This window comes from Aspergillus steynii (assembly GCF_002849105.1).
Source record: "Aspergillus steynii IBT 23096 chromosome Unknown P170scaffold_2, whole genome shotgun sequence".
Lineage (NCBI taxonomy): Eukaryota > Fungi > Ascomycota > Eurotiomycetes > Eurotiales > Aspergillaceae > Aspergillus > Aspergillus steynii.
The window spans coordinates 2,195,570-2,212,083 of record NW_020194399.1 but is presented as its reverse complement, the minus strand read 5'-3'; the positions used below and the strand labels follow the sequence as shown (position 1 = coordinate 2,212,083).

General features: G+C 50.0%; 5 protein-coding genes across 5 annotated transcripts; all 5 read right to left on the bottom strand.

Annotated features, from left to right (window-relative positions):
- Positions 1-4,240: 4,240 nt before the first annotated feature.
- On the bottom strand, positions 4,241-4,784 carry P170DRAFT_96281 (uncharacterized protein). The gene is made up of 2 exons (XM_024855457.1): positions 4,573-4,784; positions 4,241-4,486 (listed from the first exon to the last, which is right to left on the bottom strand). Exons 1-2 carry the CDS (start codon positions 4,663-4,665, stop codon positions 4,337-4,339), a joined length of 243 nt encoding a protein of 80 aa, XP_024707383.1. The 5' UTR covers positions 4,666-4,784; the 3' UTR covers positions 4,241-4,336.
- Positions 4,785-6,415: 1,631 nt separating this feature from the next.
- P170DRAFT_377575 (glycoside hydrolase family 16 protein) lies at positions 6,416-8,331 on the bottom strand. The gene is made up of 3 exons (XM_024845407.1): positions 7,532-8,331; positions 6,996-7,449; positions 6,416-6,921 (listed from the first exon to the last, which is right to left on the bottom strand). Exons 1-3 carry the CDS (start codon positions 7,918-7,920, stop codon positions 6,577-6,579), a joined length of 1,188 nt encoding a protein of 395 aa, XP_024707382.1. The 5' UTR covers positions 7,921-8,331; the 3' UTR covers positions 6,416-6,576.
- A 603-nt stretch (positions 8,332-8,934) lies between these two features.
- On the bottom strand, positions 8,935-11,349 carry P170DRAFT_351131 (potassium ion transporter; the record flags this gene model as incomplete). The annotated part of the gene is made up of 1 exon (XM_024843843.1): positions 8,935-11,349. The coding sequence occupies one exon, from the start codon at positions 11,347-11,349 to the stop codon at positions 8,935-8,937; it is 2,415 nt and encodes an 804-aa protein (XP_024707381.1).
- A 1,667-nt stretch (positions 11,350-13,016) lies between these two features.
- Positions 13,017-13,684, bottom strand: P170DRAFT_401952 (heat shock 9/12 family protein). Its single transcript, XM_024846397.1, has 3 exons — positions 13,574-13,684; positions 13,313-13,505; positions 13,017-13,251 (listed from the first exon to the last, which is right to left on the bottom strand). Exons 1-3 carry the CDS (start codon positions 13,605-13,607, stop codon positions 13,209-13,211), a joined length of 270 nt encoding a protein of 89 aa, XP_024707380.1. The 5' UTR covers positions 13,608-13,684; the 3' UTR covers positions 13,017-13,208.
- A 192-nt stretch (positions 13,685-13,876) lies between these two features.
- Positions 13,877-15,134, bottom strand: P170DRAFT_422989 (uncharacterized protein; the record flags this gene model as incomplete). Its single annotated transcript, XM_024847478.1, has 6 exons — positions 13,877-14,002; positions 14,331-14,339; positions 14,401-14,541; positions 14,648-14,791; positions 14,917-15,051; positions 15,093-15,134. The coding sequence occupies 6 exons, from the start codon at positions 15,132-15,134 to the stop codon at positions 13,877-13,879; spliced, it is 597 nt and encodes a 198-aa protein (XP_024707379.1).
- Between the last annotated feature and the right edge of the window lie 1,380 nt (positions 15,135-16,514).

Sequence of the window (16,514 nt, the reverse complement as noted above, 5' to 3'; positions counted from 1 at the left end):
ATTGACACGCCCGCTTCACGGGCACTCCAGTTGCGGAGGATTGTGTGTTCGAGATCATATCCAGTGACGCGGGATCGTATTAACTTGCCCGTCGCTTGTCTTGGTATGTCATAGTGCAATGAATTTAGTATGAAGTGGAATTACCTCTTTCAAGGTGAGGCTTGTAAGCTGCCTGGGAGTGACAAATAGATTCACAGTGACATGTCTCTCCATACGCCGCCCCTGCTAGGTGATATGGATTCGAAAGCTGAGGAGCGAGTCCAGGTGTTATTATCAAAGTGGTAGAAAATTAATCTTAACTCCTGGCGCTGTTCTCTGCCAATCACACAGGAAGTTATTATATCCTAGTATGCTATCCGTCCTCAGCACCGCGATCACCGCTTAGAATAATGATATGACAGACCTGCTTACCTTTATCTGCTCTGAGATACCAACATCTTTATTCTAATCAATCTCACACAGTATAATATCTGTACCATCATTCTCCATAATGAAAATAAGGGCTCACACCCAACGGTCAGGGTTGCTAGATAGCCTCGAGAGTCCTATTAGTTATTAGACACCTGAAGACGGCATAAGGTCTACCTACTGGGCTAGAAACGGCTCAGCGAGCTAGTATAAAACTATAACGGGCTGTAGCTGGACGGGTATAGCGAACTCAATAGGGCTCTGGGACGATCGGGCGCAAACAAGGTCTGAGAAGAGGATAAGATAGTATAAGAGATTGGTAACAGAATGTAAGATAGGTATAATCGTAGAGTGGGGTGAGACATGATATCAGAGAACAGAGAAAAAAAAAAACAGACCTCGTCATTCCGAAGTCAACCCCAACCGGCATTTTCAAATAGGTGACGGATGGCACTGGGATATAATATGGTCGTAAAACATGGCGTTTCTAAAACCGCACAAGAGACGAAGGCAACGCCCATCCTCTATTCTAAAGATGAGCGTTGATTAAAAAGATAGCTAAGGCGAAGTCAGGAAACTCCTTCGTTATTCTAGTAGAATCCCTTATGTTGGCAGCAGTGATTTGTTGATTGAATTGTTTTGGCGTTTCAATCGCGGAGGTCATTTGGCGCGATTGTTAACCGAAGGCTTGTTGGAATTTGGAAGTTTGGCGTGACGATGGTTCCAAGTTCAAATTCCGGGCAACACCAAACTGAGGACCGATGATAACGCGGTCAACGGCATGTTTTCTCGACAATATGATGCCTTCTTTTGTCTCACTTTTTCCCACCCGGGCATGAGTTTGAGGATGAACCCTCCCTGTCCATGACCTCGCATCAAATCGAAGCTGAGTGGCTAGTCTATATAGCTGACGATAAGCTCGACGATTGCCTCGTCACGATCAAGTGAGCCATCCACTCCCGGTCTTTGAGTTTCTGTGTGGGATGAGCATTCGTCTGCTCATCATCCTGCTGTCCTTAAAAAAGAACGAGCACACGAATTCATGCCAAGCAAATCATTTTGGCTTGCAATCGGACTTTCCCGCTTGACTCGAGATCAGGCACCTGAGGTCCCTGGGTCAATAAGGCTTGAACATTAAGAAAGTGCCTGGGTCGTGATGTGATTCTGCTGCGCCCAATCAAAAGCGTCAGATGAAGTTCTGAATGCTCAGGCACATCATATTTCTCCCATTGCTCTATCCATGACGGCAATACTACCGGTGGTGCGATAGAGCCGCAACAAGACTTCTCCTAAATTCCAAGGCTTGGGATACTCATGTTTCTCTCCGTGTAAATTCTCATTGCCAAGCGTGCCATTTTGAGTGGTTCTGTTTTTCCAACATCAGGTAGGTAGTTGAGACAATTCTCAACAGCGTAATGTTGCGTCGCAGAACAGTCAGGACTGTGGAGAAGACCATCATCATCTCATGCATGGGGCACAGGCCGCAGGACCTTTCTGCCATTGATCCTCTCCTGTTGCAGCTTCGAAAGAATGGGCGTCTTTCGAAGTGGTCGTAGCGACGCGATTCTTCATGAAACCGACATGAAACCGAAAGCTCAGAGGGTCTCTAATGCAACGGGGTTTTGCGGAGTGTTTAATGCTCCACAGGAACCTGTCAAATAATCTTCAGATCATCCTGATAGCCCTGAGCTCAACATTGAGAGGATACACGGTGATATCATCCAAGAAACGGGGTCAAAGCAACTGCACCCAATGTTCTCTAGAGCTCATCGAGGTGTGGGCCTCGCTTGCGCGATCTTTGTTCATGAAAAGTGCAGTTATGCAATCACGACCCACATAATGTAGATGATTCTGAGAAAAGTGCACTGGAAACTTCACTGTTCCACCGCCGCGGTCACATACTATCCTGGGCTCACTGTTGAGGATCCAATAGACTCAGTGCTTCTTACATATAGGCGAAAAAGTCCATTCGTCCCACTGCTGAGTCCTGGAAAGGCAAAGCAGACGATACGAGTTCTCGGATAGCCGGAAACCAAAATTCGACCCACAGGCTCAATATGCACAGGCAGGAAGAGACCGCCCTATCGAAGGCAAACAAATACAGCTGTGGCTGATTAGTATTGCGTGTCGATCAAGGCAAGGGACTAAGAACTCACCGAAGCCACCAACGGCAGCTGGAATGAATGGTCACTGTATGATTCTATCTGGTGATAAGCTGTTGAGCGCAACATCTTTAGTTTCCCGATGGCTTGGGTGTGCCCAATGCACCCAGTATGTCACTTCATATTCGAGAAACATAACCGGCAGGACAATGGCGACATGACACATAAATATAAAAAAGCATCCTCGGGCAGCCAGAGAGGTCCTCTCACACATGCCTAATGTAATGTGCAGCCTCGATCGACTTTTTTGATGATGCGAGCACTGGTATTAGGATGCATTCGAAAGGTGCACACTACTCTCCATCTGCGCTTCATTCCAGACGGTTCACGGCGTTCATTTCAGCAGTTGATACATCCACAAAAAAGCGATAATGTGGACCCCGCCTGCAAATTGTTAGTGCTGCCATGGATAGGAATCAAGGTAGAAATCTCATGTACGCCATTGTCGTAGCCTTTTAACATGGTATGCTGTGATAAAGACCACATGCTACCAAAATCAGCACACCTAGTCGAGGTCTTGCCTTCTCTTCCAATGGCCCTTTTCCGGATGACCGGTTCATCGATAATGTGCATTGTTTTCACGCATATTTATGCCAAGAATCGTTAGGTCAGACGAGAAAATGCAACCATTCGCCCATGTTTGGAGCTAGTATGTGGACGAGCTCTGATGCATTCGAGAATCCGAAGTCGCCTTTGATAGGTTCAGTTAAAAAGCCGTGTGCTGTGGTTTGACCTTACACAAGAGCAGCATCGGACTTTTCGGTTGCTTCATGATGATATTGTAGTTCAATCACATTGCCCGATTTGAGTCGAAAAATGCCACAGTATGATGAAATTAGTTGGGCCAGTTTGACTCCCTTTTCGGGGGATGTAAAACTGCCGTTCAGTCCGGCGATCATCTAGACCACTGTTGGAAATGTCATGCCGTCAGCCGAAAGTTGTCCATGCCGAAGGGAATAATCAGAACGCACTTCAGCCTTGAGACTAAGAGCATGGACATTCAAATTGCCAGTAGCCAAGGCCGAGATGGGTGACAGGCTGGTAGACCGGACGAAAATCATTCTCCACCATGGACTTGAGCAGATGGTATGGCCAACGGCAAGTCAATACCAGTGGGTCCAACAGACAGATGGGGGTCATTGAAAGTATCACCAAGACCAGGTATCAGGAGCCAGTATTCAAAGAATGTTTTCGTATAACACTTCTCTGGTCCAGGATCTCAGAGAGTCATCGCGCGAAAGAAAATGCCAACACACTCCCACAACATGGCAAAGTCGCCTATTACGACAAGCTAAGCCGAGACCAGTGTTTGATGAAGAGGTATGTCGAGTCAGACAGTTGCATATCGGCCATGTGACATTTCTCGCATGGTATAAGCGATGAATGAAAAGTGACGAAGAGGAACAATACTCGCGCTGCGCTTCGGAGAGTCCCGATTTATCAAAAGCTATCATCTTCCACACGTTGAATGGGTCCCCATAATGCAACGAATGTCTCTCGAGCGTTTTCCCTTTTGCTAGTTTCCTGCTCACAGATATTAGCGAGATATCACCACCGGTCAGAATCATCTCACATCGTTGCCGGTAAGCCTTCAGAGCTCACCCCAGGCTAACTTCCGGATGAGCCTGTAGATGAGGCAGCGTAGGAACACCCATAATGAAGTAAAGTGCAACCCAGATACATTATTGCTGGAGGCAATCTGTAAAGTTCGCAGTTTCATTGAGTGATTGCGTGCAAGCATGGATAAGACAGACAAAGTAGCCGGACTATTCGCGTAAGGACAAATTGAGCACAGCATTAGCGGTGTCAGCAAAGTGGTTGACGTGATGCAGATGAACTCGGTGGGTGATAGGCGCGAAATCCTCATCAGGTCTATTTGTGTTTGACCATCGAAACAAAGTAGATGGAAAGAACGCCTGATCAAAAGCATCAGTCAGTTCCATCAACACTAGTGCAACGGAGTCAAGCAAGCAAAGGGCAGGGAGAATAAAGCAGTACCAACCTCTCGAAGGGCGCTGAAGAGCAATCCAAGTAAGAAACGAAACATAATCGTCAGCTGACTTGGCTCTTCAGCAGCTTGTAACTCCCACGACATGAAGAGCGAAAGCCATCACCAAAGCAACAAAAACCAGTATCGTTAAGAGCTAACCTTACCGATTATGTAGCAGTTTCAGTGATCCATTCCGTCCCAGTCAACCCAGACATCAGCGAAGGAAGTGGAGCCCCTCTAAGCTCCAAACTCCTTTCTTTTGCTTGCTCTGTCCAGACAAGTGAACGCAAACACAGGCAAATTACCAGGGGCATGGTCAACTGACAGAATCCCGCGAGGACAAATGGAAGGGGTTATGAGCGTTATGATGAGACCTTAGGGGCATTTCAGGAGGTGAAACATAAACGAAAGAGGGATGTAGTTATTACCAGAGATTCGGGTCTTGTCACATATTGGGAAGGCAAAGGATCCCAAGCCTTTTCTGCAATCTATCAAGCAAGAGGAGGCGATGAATCAAAGATGGAACAAGCCAGTGTATTGTGCAGAGCATTGCATAGTCCGAAGAAAGCTTTATGCGTGGGAAATTTTCCAGGTCAATGGAAAGTGCCAGAACACAGGTTCAAGGAGGGATATTCATGCTGTCGAGAAGTCTGAGACGCGTCCAAACGTATTGCAGACCTGCGCAGATGTGATCAGTGCTTCGGTGTGCGCGGTAAGAGGAATGCAGGAAAGACCGTATTGCTCAGCGATGAGGAGGTAGCATCACTATTGGTTTGGTATATAACAAAAGTAAGAAGAATGTATATATGGTGGAAGATCATCGAGGGTATGGCTGATGCTGAAGACACAGAGGTGAGGCGAGATATTTATGAAGTCACCTGGTCCTTTCTAGTCACGGGCTTTTTAAAAGTGCCAAGTCAGCACTCCAACTTTCTCGCTAACCTTCGACGCAACCAAGCGGGGTCTATGGCCGCTTGACTGTTATTCTCTTGTTCTTTTCTTCCTCATCTTACTCTCACGCAGAAGACAAAACCTAAGCAGTCTCGAAACAGGTCATTCCACCCAGTAACCAGCACCTTGCCCTCCCTGTACAACTCTACAACTTCAAGCCGATCAGTCTAGATGCGAACAGACACACAGCCCTCAAGCCCACAGAAGTCGACATGGACCACAGCATCATGCAAGCCTCCGTACCTACTTCCCCTCATTTACCAAAGCACACCTTGTGAATTTATTTGCATGATAGCTGCATATGCAGTCCAGTCAATACCTATACTTTAGTGCAACCAGCCATTCCATCGACCTATCGGACCAGATCACCACCCACCCTTTCTGTAGGTATTGGTCTCTCGATCGAAGCTCATTCCTCGTCCTGGAGTGGGATTACCACCTGCATCCGAGCGGGACATCCGATACGCAGACGGAATATGTCCGTACCCGTTCCATTCTCCGTCGTCTGCACATCTAGTCGCTCTTGTCCATCTTCGAACAGAAGTACGATGTCGTCGTTGTTCGGCATGTCCGGGTCTGGCCAGCGTTGGGTAGCACTGCCTACCGTTTTCGAAATTCAACTTGGCTTCTTGGATCAAGAGATTGTTTGCTCGCTGTGAGTCACGAGGGTTTCGGATCCTTGCATTGACTGTTGGGAATGCGAGACGACAGTAGAGCTGCTCGAGTAATGGAAGGCTCTAGACCATGAGGATGAAATCGTCATGGGACGGAGCAAATACGTAGGGGAAAGAAAACTGGAAGGATTAGAGGTATTCAGAGTAAAGAATTCACAAACCAGAAAGGGAAAAAACCATGATCTAATTGTATTACACTTCCGTAGCTAATAATAGTAGGTCACAGAAAGAACAATTCTATCTGATCTACAATCATCATGCCAGTCAAGCTGGCTATACAAACCCTCGTTACAAGTATCTCTAAAAGCAATCATAAAGGAAACAAACGAGCAAAACGCCATTCCATCCAAAACGCCGAAGAAGAAAGACTCCACGACAATACAGTATGAATCTACTGAGCCTGATAAACCTTAAAATCCCGAAACTCCCAATACGCCTGCGTAAAGTTCGCTGGATTATGCGCCACGAAATTACTGCACGTTCCCGGACAGTGGTACTGGTCTTTGTAGAACTGCGGCTGGGCGCCCAAGTCCCCGCAGAGAGCGATATTGGCCACGATGCTCTGGTTGCTGAAGTGCGAGGATATGTCGCAGTCCGTGTTGGGGAAGTCGGCCAGCGCGGTGCCCCAGGTTGAGGGGTCTGGACTCCCGCTGGAGTTGGAGATGTCGTCCGGGACTGTGTCGCGGGTGAAGAACCAGGCGCGGATGCCTGCGCTGCGAAGTTCTAGAGCGTAGATCTGCGGATGTGTTAGAGGGGTGGGTAGTTGCAGGAGGGAAATTATGGTGGTGATGAGATGAGGGCAATGCTTACCCCGCCGCCATTCTCGTTGAATGCCTGCCCCGATGTCTCTGGTTCGCCCTGCACGCCGCATCCTGCGTTCCCATTCGTGCTGTTGTCGCAGGTGCTGTACGCCACGCTGCCGGTCTGCTTCCGCTTGACTTTCATGTTGCAGCCGCTGGTGGTGTGCAGGGTGACGGCGTTGCCTTCGGTCGCCTTGTTGTTCGTCTCCATGACGTCGATCTCGCCGTTTGTCGGCCAATTGACGGGATCGGTTAGCCACAGCGCCGGCCACGTCCCGCATCCATACGGCGTGTGGAGGATGTCGAAAATGAAGAGGCCGCTGTCGTAGGTGGTTTTGGACTCCAGTCGCACAGACTGTCGGCCGTTAGCCGCGAATTCATTCGACGTGTCGACCTTCAAGACGACGGACGAGTCCGTGGCGTGCGTCAGGTTCAGCGCATTGGCGGCCGTTTGGTCGACGTACCTAGATTGGGTGAGTAATTATCAGCATGGTGGGCAGGAGGGGTGAAGTGTATGTTGCACAGACGGGACGGAAGGGCGCATACTGGACAAATCCGTTTGTCGGGTCCTCGTCCGAGAAGTAATTGAAGCGGTCCAGAAACGACGTCCCCGAGTACGTGTCGACCAGCTTGTAATCCAATTGCGTGTAGTCCGGGTATCGGTTTGCTTTGGTCCCCTCGACCGCTCCTACGATGACAGCGACGATGACCACGACCACCACGACGCCGGCAATCAGCCTGGTCCGCAGCGACCACCCGCGCGGGTCATACCACGGTGCATCCGGCGGTGGCGGCGGAGGATTGTGGACGGTGCCGGGAGGAGGCGGAGGGCCTGCATGTTGAAGGTCGTCGACTTCCAGCTTCGGAAGATGCGAAGTGGCGCCGCCGTAGCGAGAGAAATCGTCCCCAGGGATGGGGTATGATTTGTCTGCCATGGGAGATGTCTCAGACGCTAGGGATAAACGGCAGCAGGGCAATCTAGGACGATGAATTAACGACGCAGGAATCCGGAGACTCGCAGGGGTGGGAAAGAATGTTTCGAGTTGGTCGGAGAAGGAATTCGCTAAAGAGGACCTGGTGGATGGAGAGATAGTGAGTTGGCGAGTGAGGTGTCGAGATAAGGGCGGCGCGAGAAGAGCTCTTGGGTGTCGTCATCCAGAATGCACGATGTGAAACCAAGCACCGATCATGGCCTGATTAGGCAATTAGTGCTGCATTCGGAGGTTGGCAACGGGGATGGCATCATGATATTGATGGTCTAGACCGATGATGGGATGAAGTCCTCTTGGAATAGAGTCGGGATAGAATGACCTGACAATGACCGACCGATAGACACTCGAGAAGAGGATGACACGGTGCCTTGGTGCCTTGTTTTGTGCCTTGTTGACGTCTTGTATGCTTGCCAGATCGGGTGTTTGCCTTGTTTGCAGCACACATGGCGCTATTCCGGATCCAGCCACCTGCGAGATCGGCTCGCCCTTCACCAACGAAGTCGCCGAGAACAACTCAGGAACAGGCAGATCTCGAGATCAAATGCACTGCAGAAACACGCGGTCTACTTTGCTTCGTCAATTCTCAATCCCTGGCGTGGGTCCTGTGGTTCAGATCGGGGGCATGGCCGATCCTGATGGAGAACAACTAAACAAGCACCTGCCAAGAAAAGGTTAACTGGGGCGGCTGGAGCCTCGAAATGAAACCCCTTGGACATTACGAGTCATGGACACGGAAGAAATGACTTCGGCCAGTTCTAAAATAGCACACAGCCCGCTGTGTGGTTTACATGTGTTTATATACAAGACACCTGCCACGAGTGACAATGCAAGACATGTACAAAGCGCAAAAAAAAGAATAGATGCAACCAAGAACGCTTAATTCAATCATAGTGAAACAAACAATCATACAAAAAAATGGATCGCTGAACAACAATACTCTATCAGTTTATCAAACATCTATCGTTGCGATCGCTGGGATCGTCTAGTGGACTGTCGGCGGAGAATGGAGTCGGCATTGCTCCTTGGGTCCAGGCCAGAAGTTGTGCCGTTGTCCTGCTGGTCCGTCGTGGGCATCTGGCTGAAGCTCGAAGCCCGCCGGCGCATGCGCCGCTCAGCATCGGTGATTTCATTGTCATGCAGGTGCTCGGACGGCAGGAGGATAGCGCGGTCCAAGGTGTAGGGCAAGCCACGATGGCGACCACGAAGTTGCATGGCGCAAATGACCAGTTTAGAGATGGTTCTGAACTGGCTCGTGAAGGAAGCATTGACACCTGGATACCCGAGAGAGAGTCCGACAGTACCGTATGCAGAGACCACTTCGAAGAGAACAGAAAAGATTTGGAAGTTGTACTGGTCAGTGCGCTGGAGACGGTCCCCCTCGGCGATAGTGATGATGAACAGCCCCAGGAACACATACCACAGATCGAAACTCAGTTGTCGCCGCAAGTGAGTTCCAATATAGCTGGGAGCGGTCTGGTTGTCGTCGTCATCCTCTTCCGGACCGGCATAAACGCCAAGACTCTTCTCCTCGTACACGTTGGTCCGTCGCAGGGAGATGGCGATCGGGAACACGGAGATATACATCATGACCAGATACGACACCTGCACGGCCGGGTGGATATCCGACAAAGATACCACCGAAAACCCAGCAGTTCGGGTGCAGGCTGCCTGAAACAGACCGTCCAGAATCCGAATGCCGACGGGCAGACGCGTAACAGTGGGATCATTCAGATCGAGGATGATGAAAAAGATCAAATCGATCCCGTTCAGGGCAATCAAGATGGCAAACAGCCACCAGGTAGCATTGCGAGGAAAAAGCAGAGTGAAGCAACGACGCGGATGATCCAGCAGAAACTTTAGTTCTTCCCACACAGGACTTTCCTTGCGAGCGACTTTTGACGAGACCCAGATGATTAGCCGAAGCATACAAGGAAACCCCGTATTACCGATGATGATCAGAAACGTCAAGAGTAGCAGCGGGAAAATGGCATCCTGGAACGAGGCCATCGAATCCGGAGTAATCGAGAAGCCGACGTCGTTGAAGGCCGACCCGGCCATGAAAATCGCCCACCACGGCCGTCCTTGACCGATCTCCTTGACGACAGAGCCCCAGTGGGTGGTCATAATCCACCCCACAAGACAGACAATTCCCAGAAGATGAAAGAGAACGTAGTACGACATCAACACCACCGCCAGTGTTTTCAGCGCGCGGTATTCAATGCCACCAAGCTCGTCCCGTTGCTCCTCGGTTAAGTCGACAAAGTTGGAGTTGCGGCCGACCGTGGCGTTCCAGCTGAGGTACGGAAGCGTCGTCCGATCTCGTTCATGCGTCAACGAGCGTTTTACGCTACTGAAGGTCGGTCTCCGAGTGGTCGTACGCGTCAAGCCCGACGGCTCATCGACGTCCTTCGTCTCACGAACGGTCGGACGAGTGTCAAGTCGCGGAAAGGTCGAGTTTCTCGTCCTCGTCCGCATCATGTCCGGCTCATTGATTGTGATATGCGGTCCGTCCATAGGACCGACCTGATCTTCTTCCTCCGAACGCCGATAGTCCGGTGCGTCACGGCCGTTGCTCCGTGGTCGCGGCGACTGGACCTCCTGGATCTCTTGGTCTCCGAGAATCTGGGGCACGCCGCCACGGTCGTATTCTCTCGGGCTCGGAATACGCAATGCCCCGGTGTTCCTCCGCTGATTCTCGAGAAAGGCGATGTGATGCTCAGGGCTCAATTGGGTGGGAAACCTCAGACTGCCCAGCCCGAAGCCTGATGTGCCTTTTTGTCCGTTATCCTCATTCTCTGAAGGATTCTCGTCTCTGCCAGCGCCGGAGTCCGATCCCGAGTCGGTGTATTCTGGAGACGGTGGCTGTTGAGGTTTTGCGCCAGTATTCTCCTGGGTGTTGCGCATGACGACGATCGAGCGGTTCCCCACGCCGCTTTCCTCCCTGTCATACTGGTCCACATCCTTGTCCTCACTGATTGTCCGCAATCGGGAGCGGGTATGACGCAAGGCGCGGGCATCGCGAACGACATGCTGAAAACGTTTTTCGAACCAATACAGTCGAACAAAGACCAACATCGTGTGAATGAAAATCGGGGTGGTCAGCATCGACACAAAGTACAAGATGATCTGCTGGTAGGTGTACAGCAGGTTGAAATCGACGGTGTTGAGCCCACTCTGGGTGGCCGCACCCACGGAGAAGAAGAGCGCATCGATGTAGGCCAGGTTACTACCCGGGTAGATGATGATGGAAACGATGAGGCTGAAGATGATGATGTAGGCGTAGTGGAGGAAAATGAAATTCAAATGAATATCCCGGAGCAACGGCAGGCGGGCCTTGGTCTCCGTCACCCAGCGCAGCACGGCGGAATACATCCTGACGATCGAACGAGAGCACGTGCGGCCCCCGGTGTCACCGATCCGAGCCGTTGGGAATGCCAGCCGATCGAGTGTCGTCAACCAGGTCAAACCGGACGCGAGGGGTAGGAAGGAGGGGGGGCGGGTTCACAAGGTGACTGAGGATCGAGGATTCGCGGGAACGATCAGCGCACGCGGTGCGACGGCGGCGGCGTTATCTGTCGGCCACGAGGGTCAAAGATCAAGGAATCGAAGAATGTCCGCCGAGCGCACTGCCCCGAAGTGTCGGAGAAAAGATCGCACAGCAGATCGCACGAATGCAAGAAGGAAGGGCCACGGTTAACCTCTGGACATTGCGCAGCGACGTCGTAAGGAAGCAAGGACTCGAGACAAAAGCATGCTGGAAAGGCGATCAATGCGGAAGAACGGCCGGTTTTAAGCGCAGCCTCAGAATACGAAGAAGGGAGATGGCGATGAGCTGTACGGGATCGAGACCGCCAGGAGGGAGCGAGGCCAGGGTCAGGAGGGAAGAATGAAAGGACGGTGCAGATGGAGCGAAAAACATGCAAAGCTAAAGAAAGAAAAGGAAATTGGCGAAAAAAGCAACGAGAAAAAGCAATGACAGAAATCGCTCATGGGTCCCGACTCTTGGCGGCCCGTCCTCAGGCAGGCAAGGCCTGGCTCGGCTGCATTACCGCTTTCTGTCCCGATCGTCCTTTGCCCGCATGCAGCTTATCAGTTACTGTGGCGCGTAAGCACCGCCACCGTCCAGTCTGGATCCCGCGCAAACCTTGACCTTCGGATTCTCGTTGTCATTCTTGTCATTCCGAATTCTCAATTTCATTGACGTTGTTTAGTTGCTGCCTGCTCCGGCGTCCGTGGACAGCGACCGTCCAAATCCACGGGCCAATCAGAATGGCCAGCGCCATTCACCGTCAGAAACACTGCGTCGTGCTAGCGAGCTGCGACTCGGAGCTTAAGTGGGGGTTGCTCAATTAAACTACGAGACGCCGTCGGTCTAAATTTTCGGGCATTCTGCACCTGCTTGGCTGCCTAATTAGGGGTTTGTTATTTGACACTACGGAATAAGCCTGCATCACTTTACCTGCTCTCGCAGTATGTCTTGTATGATATTCATGGTTAATCCTTTCTTTCTTCCTTTTTTCTCTCCTCTTTTTTTTTTTTTTTTTTTTTTTTTTTTTCTGCGTACACTATGCAGTGACATTAGAGAGAGGTATCGATCGTGTCGTGTTGGAACAAAGTGTGGCATTCTGCTCCAGACCATAAACACAGCAACCGACACTATATATTTTCTCTCCTCGTGAGCTGATTCCCACTTTCCTATTTCGGTTATTACACTTCACACGATTTCAATATCCACACAGTGAATCTTCACTCGAGCCAGAATATACAAACTCTTTCAGGGATACATCTCAATAATATATTCAGTGTGCATTGGGGTTTTTCTAAATAGACATCGTATGATTGTTTATGCCGTGACATAATTATCGCACTGACCTTCTTGTGCAATACAGCGTCCAGATTGGAAATTGGAGATTGGCACTCTCACCATGACGTCACCCTGACCCCATAGAACAGGGCAGTGGAAGATACTACAGAAATAACAGCACCATCCTGTCAATCGGAATGATTGTAATGGATTCATGACTGGAAATCAGGATAAAAGTTCAATAATCGTGATATCTCATTGCCCTGTATCTATAGCCGACTACATGGTAGCCGACCGAAAGAACAGGCCGCCATAAACAGAACGTCAAAGTCCCATGCCCCATATCAACAACATATTAATCCATGAGCAATCTGATCAAATCCATAAATCATGTTATCATCATTATCAATCCAGCCACCGTTCCTGATTAATTACCCCCCAAGCCAACGGCATTCTTGACCTTGTCCCCGCTATGAATCAGTCATGTTAGCCACACCCGCCACTCCATTGTAAATCAGAAGCATAACTTACACAGTCTGCGCGCTACTTCCATGAACCTGATCATCCTTCTCGCTGCGAGTACTGTCGAACGCGCGCTGAGTGGCGGACTTGTCGCTATCTGGCTGTGCGGCGCCAGAGACCCTGTCTGTTGTGTCCGTGAAGGTCTCCTTGATCTTGTCGGTGGTGGACTTGGACGAGTCAGGCGTGATCTTCTCTTCCGCCTCTAGAATAACGGGAACATTAGTATGCGATGGCTTGGAGGGGATGATTGGAACTTGGGGAGGGCCATACTGGTGGAGAAATCTTTGCGGCCGGTGTCAGACATTGTCAGGGTTGTTTTTGGATTGAATGTAGGTTTGGTCTGTGAAGAGTGAAGTAAGATGTAGTTTTAGTAGAGTTTCTCGTGATGTTGCGATGGAAGAAAATGGGCGACAATGGAGGACTTTATATCTATAGATCTAAACAATCAATGCCTTGGCTTAAGTGCGGCAAGCCCCCTACGTCATGTTTACAGCGACCTTTTATGACTGCCGCTCCACGTCATGCTAATTGACCTACGAGATCTTTAGTAGCTAATGTGTAACAACATAGCCCCTATAGGGAAAAGAGGGCTGTTGCGTCCTTGGAAATGATGCGGGGGCTTGCTATGCTGTAAGTGTGCAGAAAGCCCACAGGCGCCAACTGATTTGGCGGCTTCGGAAATTCCATGGGGGTGTAGATCTAAATTAAGATTACTTACATTAATTCATTTTGCATTATGATTAATACCAGATTTCAGAGAAGATACATCTATTCACTAGATCCTAAGATGAATGAATCCCGTACTTTGATATTCACAATCAGATTCACCTATTCCCATTCCCACTCGAGTCGCGCTTCTGCCCAGTCTTCTACTCCTGTTTTCTTCTTCTCTCGTGCATCTCCCCAGCCAGCTCAAGAGATCTCCAGAATCTCACAGGAATTCCGCACAGACCAAGATCAAGCTGTGGGTTTCCTCGTAAGCCGTGCCAAGCGTGCCATGTCGCCTACCAGAAACAACTATACTAACCTCCCAATCCTAGAAGATGCTGCACTTTCGTTATCACAGCAGTAAAACATGGCATCCGGGCATCGCCTACCTGCAAACAAGGGTCGTCAGCATGACCAAGCACACGCGTGGACAAGATACCACTCAGTTTGTTTCGCCAGGTTAGGCCATTGACCAACCCGCGAACTTGTACCAAGTGCCTACAATCCACGTGCAATATGGATCTGCCGGTCTATCAATCGTACAGAAAAGTCTTCGATACAAAGGTTTGATTCCGGCAGCCCATAGTCCTAATGTACCTCCTGGTACAGGCCCGAAGAGCATCACAGAAAACCCACGAGACATCCAAAAAGATTCATTGGCAGCTTATACTGGCCGCTCGGACGAGGAGTCCCGTCAGTCCTTTCGCCCCGATTTCGCGACATATCCGGCTTCCAGAATCCCGAGGCCACCCGCACTGCCTCGGCAGGAATTATAGGAGCCTGTATAGGTCGTGTCATGGTGTCTTCTTTGCACGAAAGATCTTGCAGTGGAGCACTGGCAGAGTGGATATAGTCCTATGGCTTTAGGGCATGCGTACGCTAGAACGCCACACGTATAGGCTTACACGCCCGTCTGTATCTACCTGTAAGCGAATACTGCAGAGGCTTAAGGGCTTCAAGATCAGATTGAATTCGGAAGAGCTGTTGTGCAGTCTCTCTAAAGTATCCTTGTTCCGCGTTCTCTGCCGCTTTTCCCGTTGCTGTTTGGGTTTTTTCTTGATTTTTCAATCAGGGGCAGTACTTCGTGAGAATACCCAGTGCCCTTCTGATGTTTCCACTCCATGTTTGTGTTCTGCGTTCCATCGCTGGTCTGCGAGATTGTCGGTCTGTCGGTCTGTCGGTCTGTATTTACCTCTTGAGTTCTTGTCTCCTCTATTTCCAAACCCTGTCAACCCCACGTCAACCGAGCTGGGTCATCTCCGTCCCAACCACTTTTCCCCATACGGAGTTCATGGAGGACGGTCGTTGAGAAGCAGTTTTACTGGCGGACATCGAATATTCCTACCAATACAGCCATGGCGCCAGCAGTGTGGCCGGGGTCTCCAGGCGGCCTTCCAGCTGTTATATCGGCTATTTTATCCAATGCTGTTCCTGAAGGGCTGTCCGGTCATAGGTTGCATAGTCTTTCCCTTGTGCCGTCCGCCGCTGGTCCAGGTGCATCGGGGGTACCTGTTGGAGCAGGGCCCCTGGTGGGTGGCCCATGAGATCAGCAGTCGTCCAGCTGTTCTCTCGAAGAATACTTGCCGCAGTACGACCATTAAAAAACGGAACAAGGTGGATCATGTTGAGGCTGCTTCCACACAGAGAAATTCACGCTGTTGGACGATCTTTTCAGATGAAGCGATTGTCTTGACAAATGCCCTCTAGTTCCGAGAATTTCCCATGGGTGCTAACCTCATACTTCGGAAGACAGTGGAGGGGTGAACCACCCTCCTAGAGCTTGTCTCCTACTATGTGGATCACAAAAAGACCTGGCTCTCAAAACGCTCAGAATATGCATGTCGTCAGGGAATGGGGGCTCCTCTACTCTAGACAGTATTCTGCTAGTGAAACACTGTGCCCCCGTAAAATACCGTGGACTTGCTTGCAGAGACTCATTGCACGGTCGAGTCATCTTTGGGCAAACACTGCCCCAGTCACACCATAATATTCGACATTGGGCCTTGTTAGCAGTTCAAATGGGTCCTACATCATGACAAATCCAAACGACGAGTAACATCAAAGCCATCAAAGTCCTAGTGGCTTTCGATTTTGCAAACAAAGCGACCTTTGTTGCCGGCAGTAAGCCCCGAAAAAAGATCACTTTCGTTACAGTTGCCTGCGTTACAGATAAAGCACAAGAGAACTGGTCTCTGTTCCAGCCTTTTTTCAGAACATTTAAAAATCTCGGATTTCCCTAGCCACGCATTCCTTGCTTTGTCCATCCTGGTGATGATACCGTAGCTCCCGACACAGTCGTGGGCTTTCCCCAGATTTTGCGGGCTGACTGACGGCAAACCACTTTCGTTAAAAAACAAGCGGGGGTGATACCTATACATTTCTATCCCATTTGCCAACAGTCCAGACCAAGAAAAGAGAACTTGGTAGCCAACATTCTGTCGCGTTTGCCTTATCAAAGATCGGACAATCGAATGTCGATAACCAAAAAGCCAATTTGGACTGT

Excerpts from the sequence above, each read along its gene's own strand:
- P170DRAFT_96281 (XM_024855457.1), bottom strand. The coding sequence starts at position 4,665 with ATGTCGTGGGAGTTACAAGCTGCTGAAGAGCCAAGTCAGCTGACGATT. Across the intron at positions 4,487-4,572 it reads TCTTCAGCGCCCTTCGAGAG|GCGTTCTTTCCATCTACTTT; the intron begins GTTGGTACTGCT and ends GCTTTTGATCAG.
- P170DRAFT_377575 (XM_024845407.1), bottom strand. The coding sequence starts at position 7,920 with ATGGCAGACAAATCATACCCCATCCCTGGGGACGATTTCTCTCGCTAC. Across the intron at positions 7,450-7,531 it reads CCGACAAACGGATTTGTCCA|GTACGTCGACCAAACGGCCG; the intron begins GTATGCGCCCTT and ends CACCCAATCTAG. Across the intron at positions 6,922-6,995 it reads TCAACGAGAATGGCGGCGGG|ATCTACGCTCTAGAACTTCG; the intron begins GTAAGCATTGCC and ends ACACATCCGCAG.
- P170DRAFT_401952 (XM_024846397.1), bottom strand. The coding sequence starts at position 13,607 with ATGTCTGACACCGGCCGCAAAGATTTCTCCACCA. Across the intron at positions 13,506-13,573 it reads CCGCAAAGATTTCTCCACCA|AGGCGGAAGAGAAGATCACG; the intron begins GTATGGCCCTCC and ends CCGTTATTCTAG. Across the intron at positions 13,252-13,312 it reads GGAAGTAGCGCGCAGACTGT|CGGGGACAAGGTCAAGAATG; the intron begins GTAAGTTATGCT and ends ACTGATTCATAG.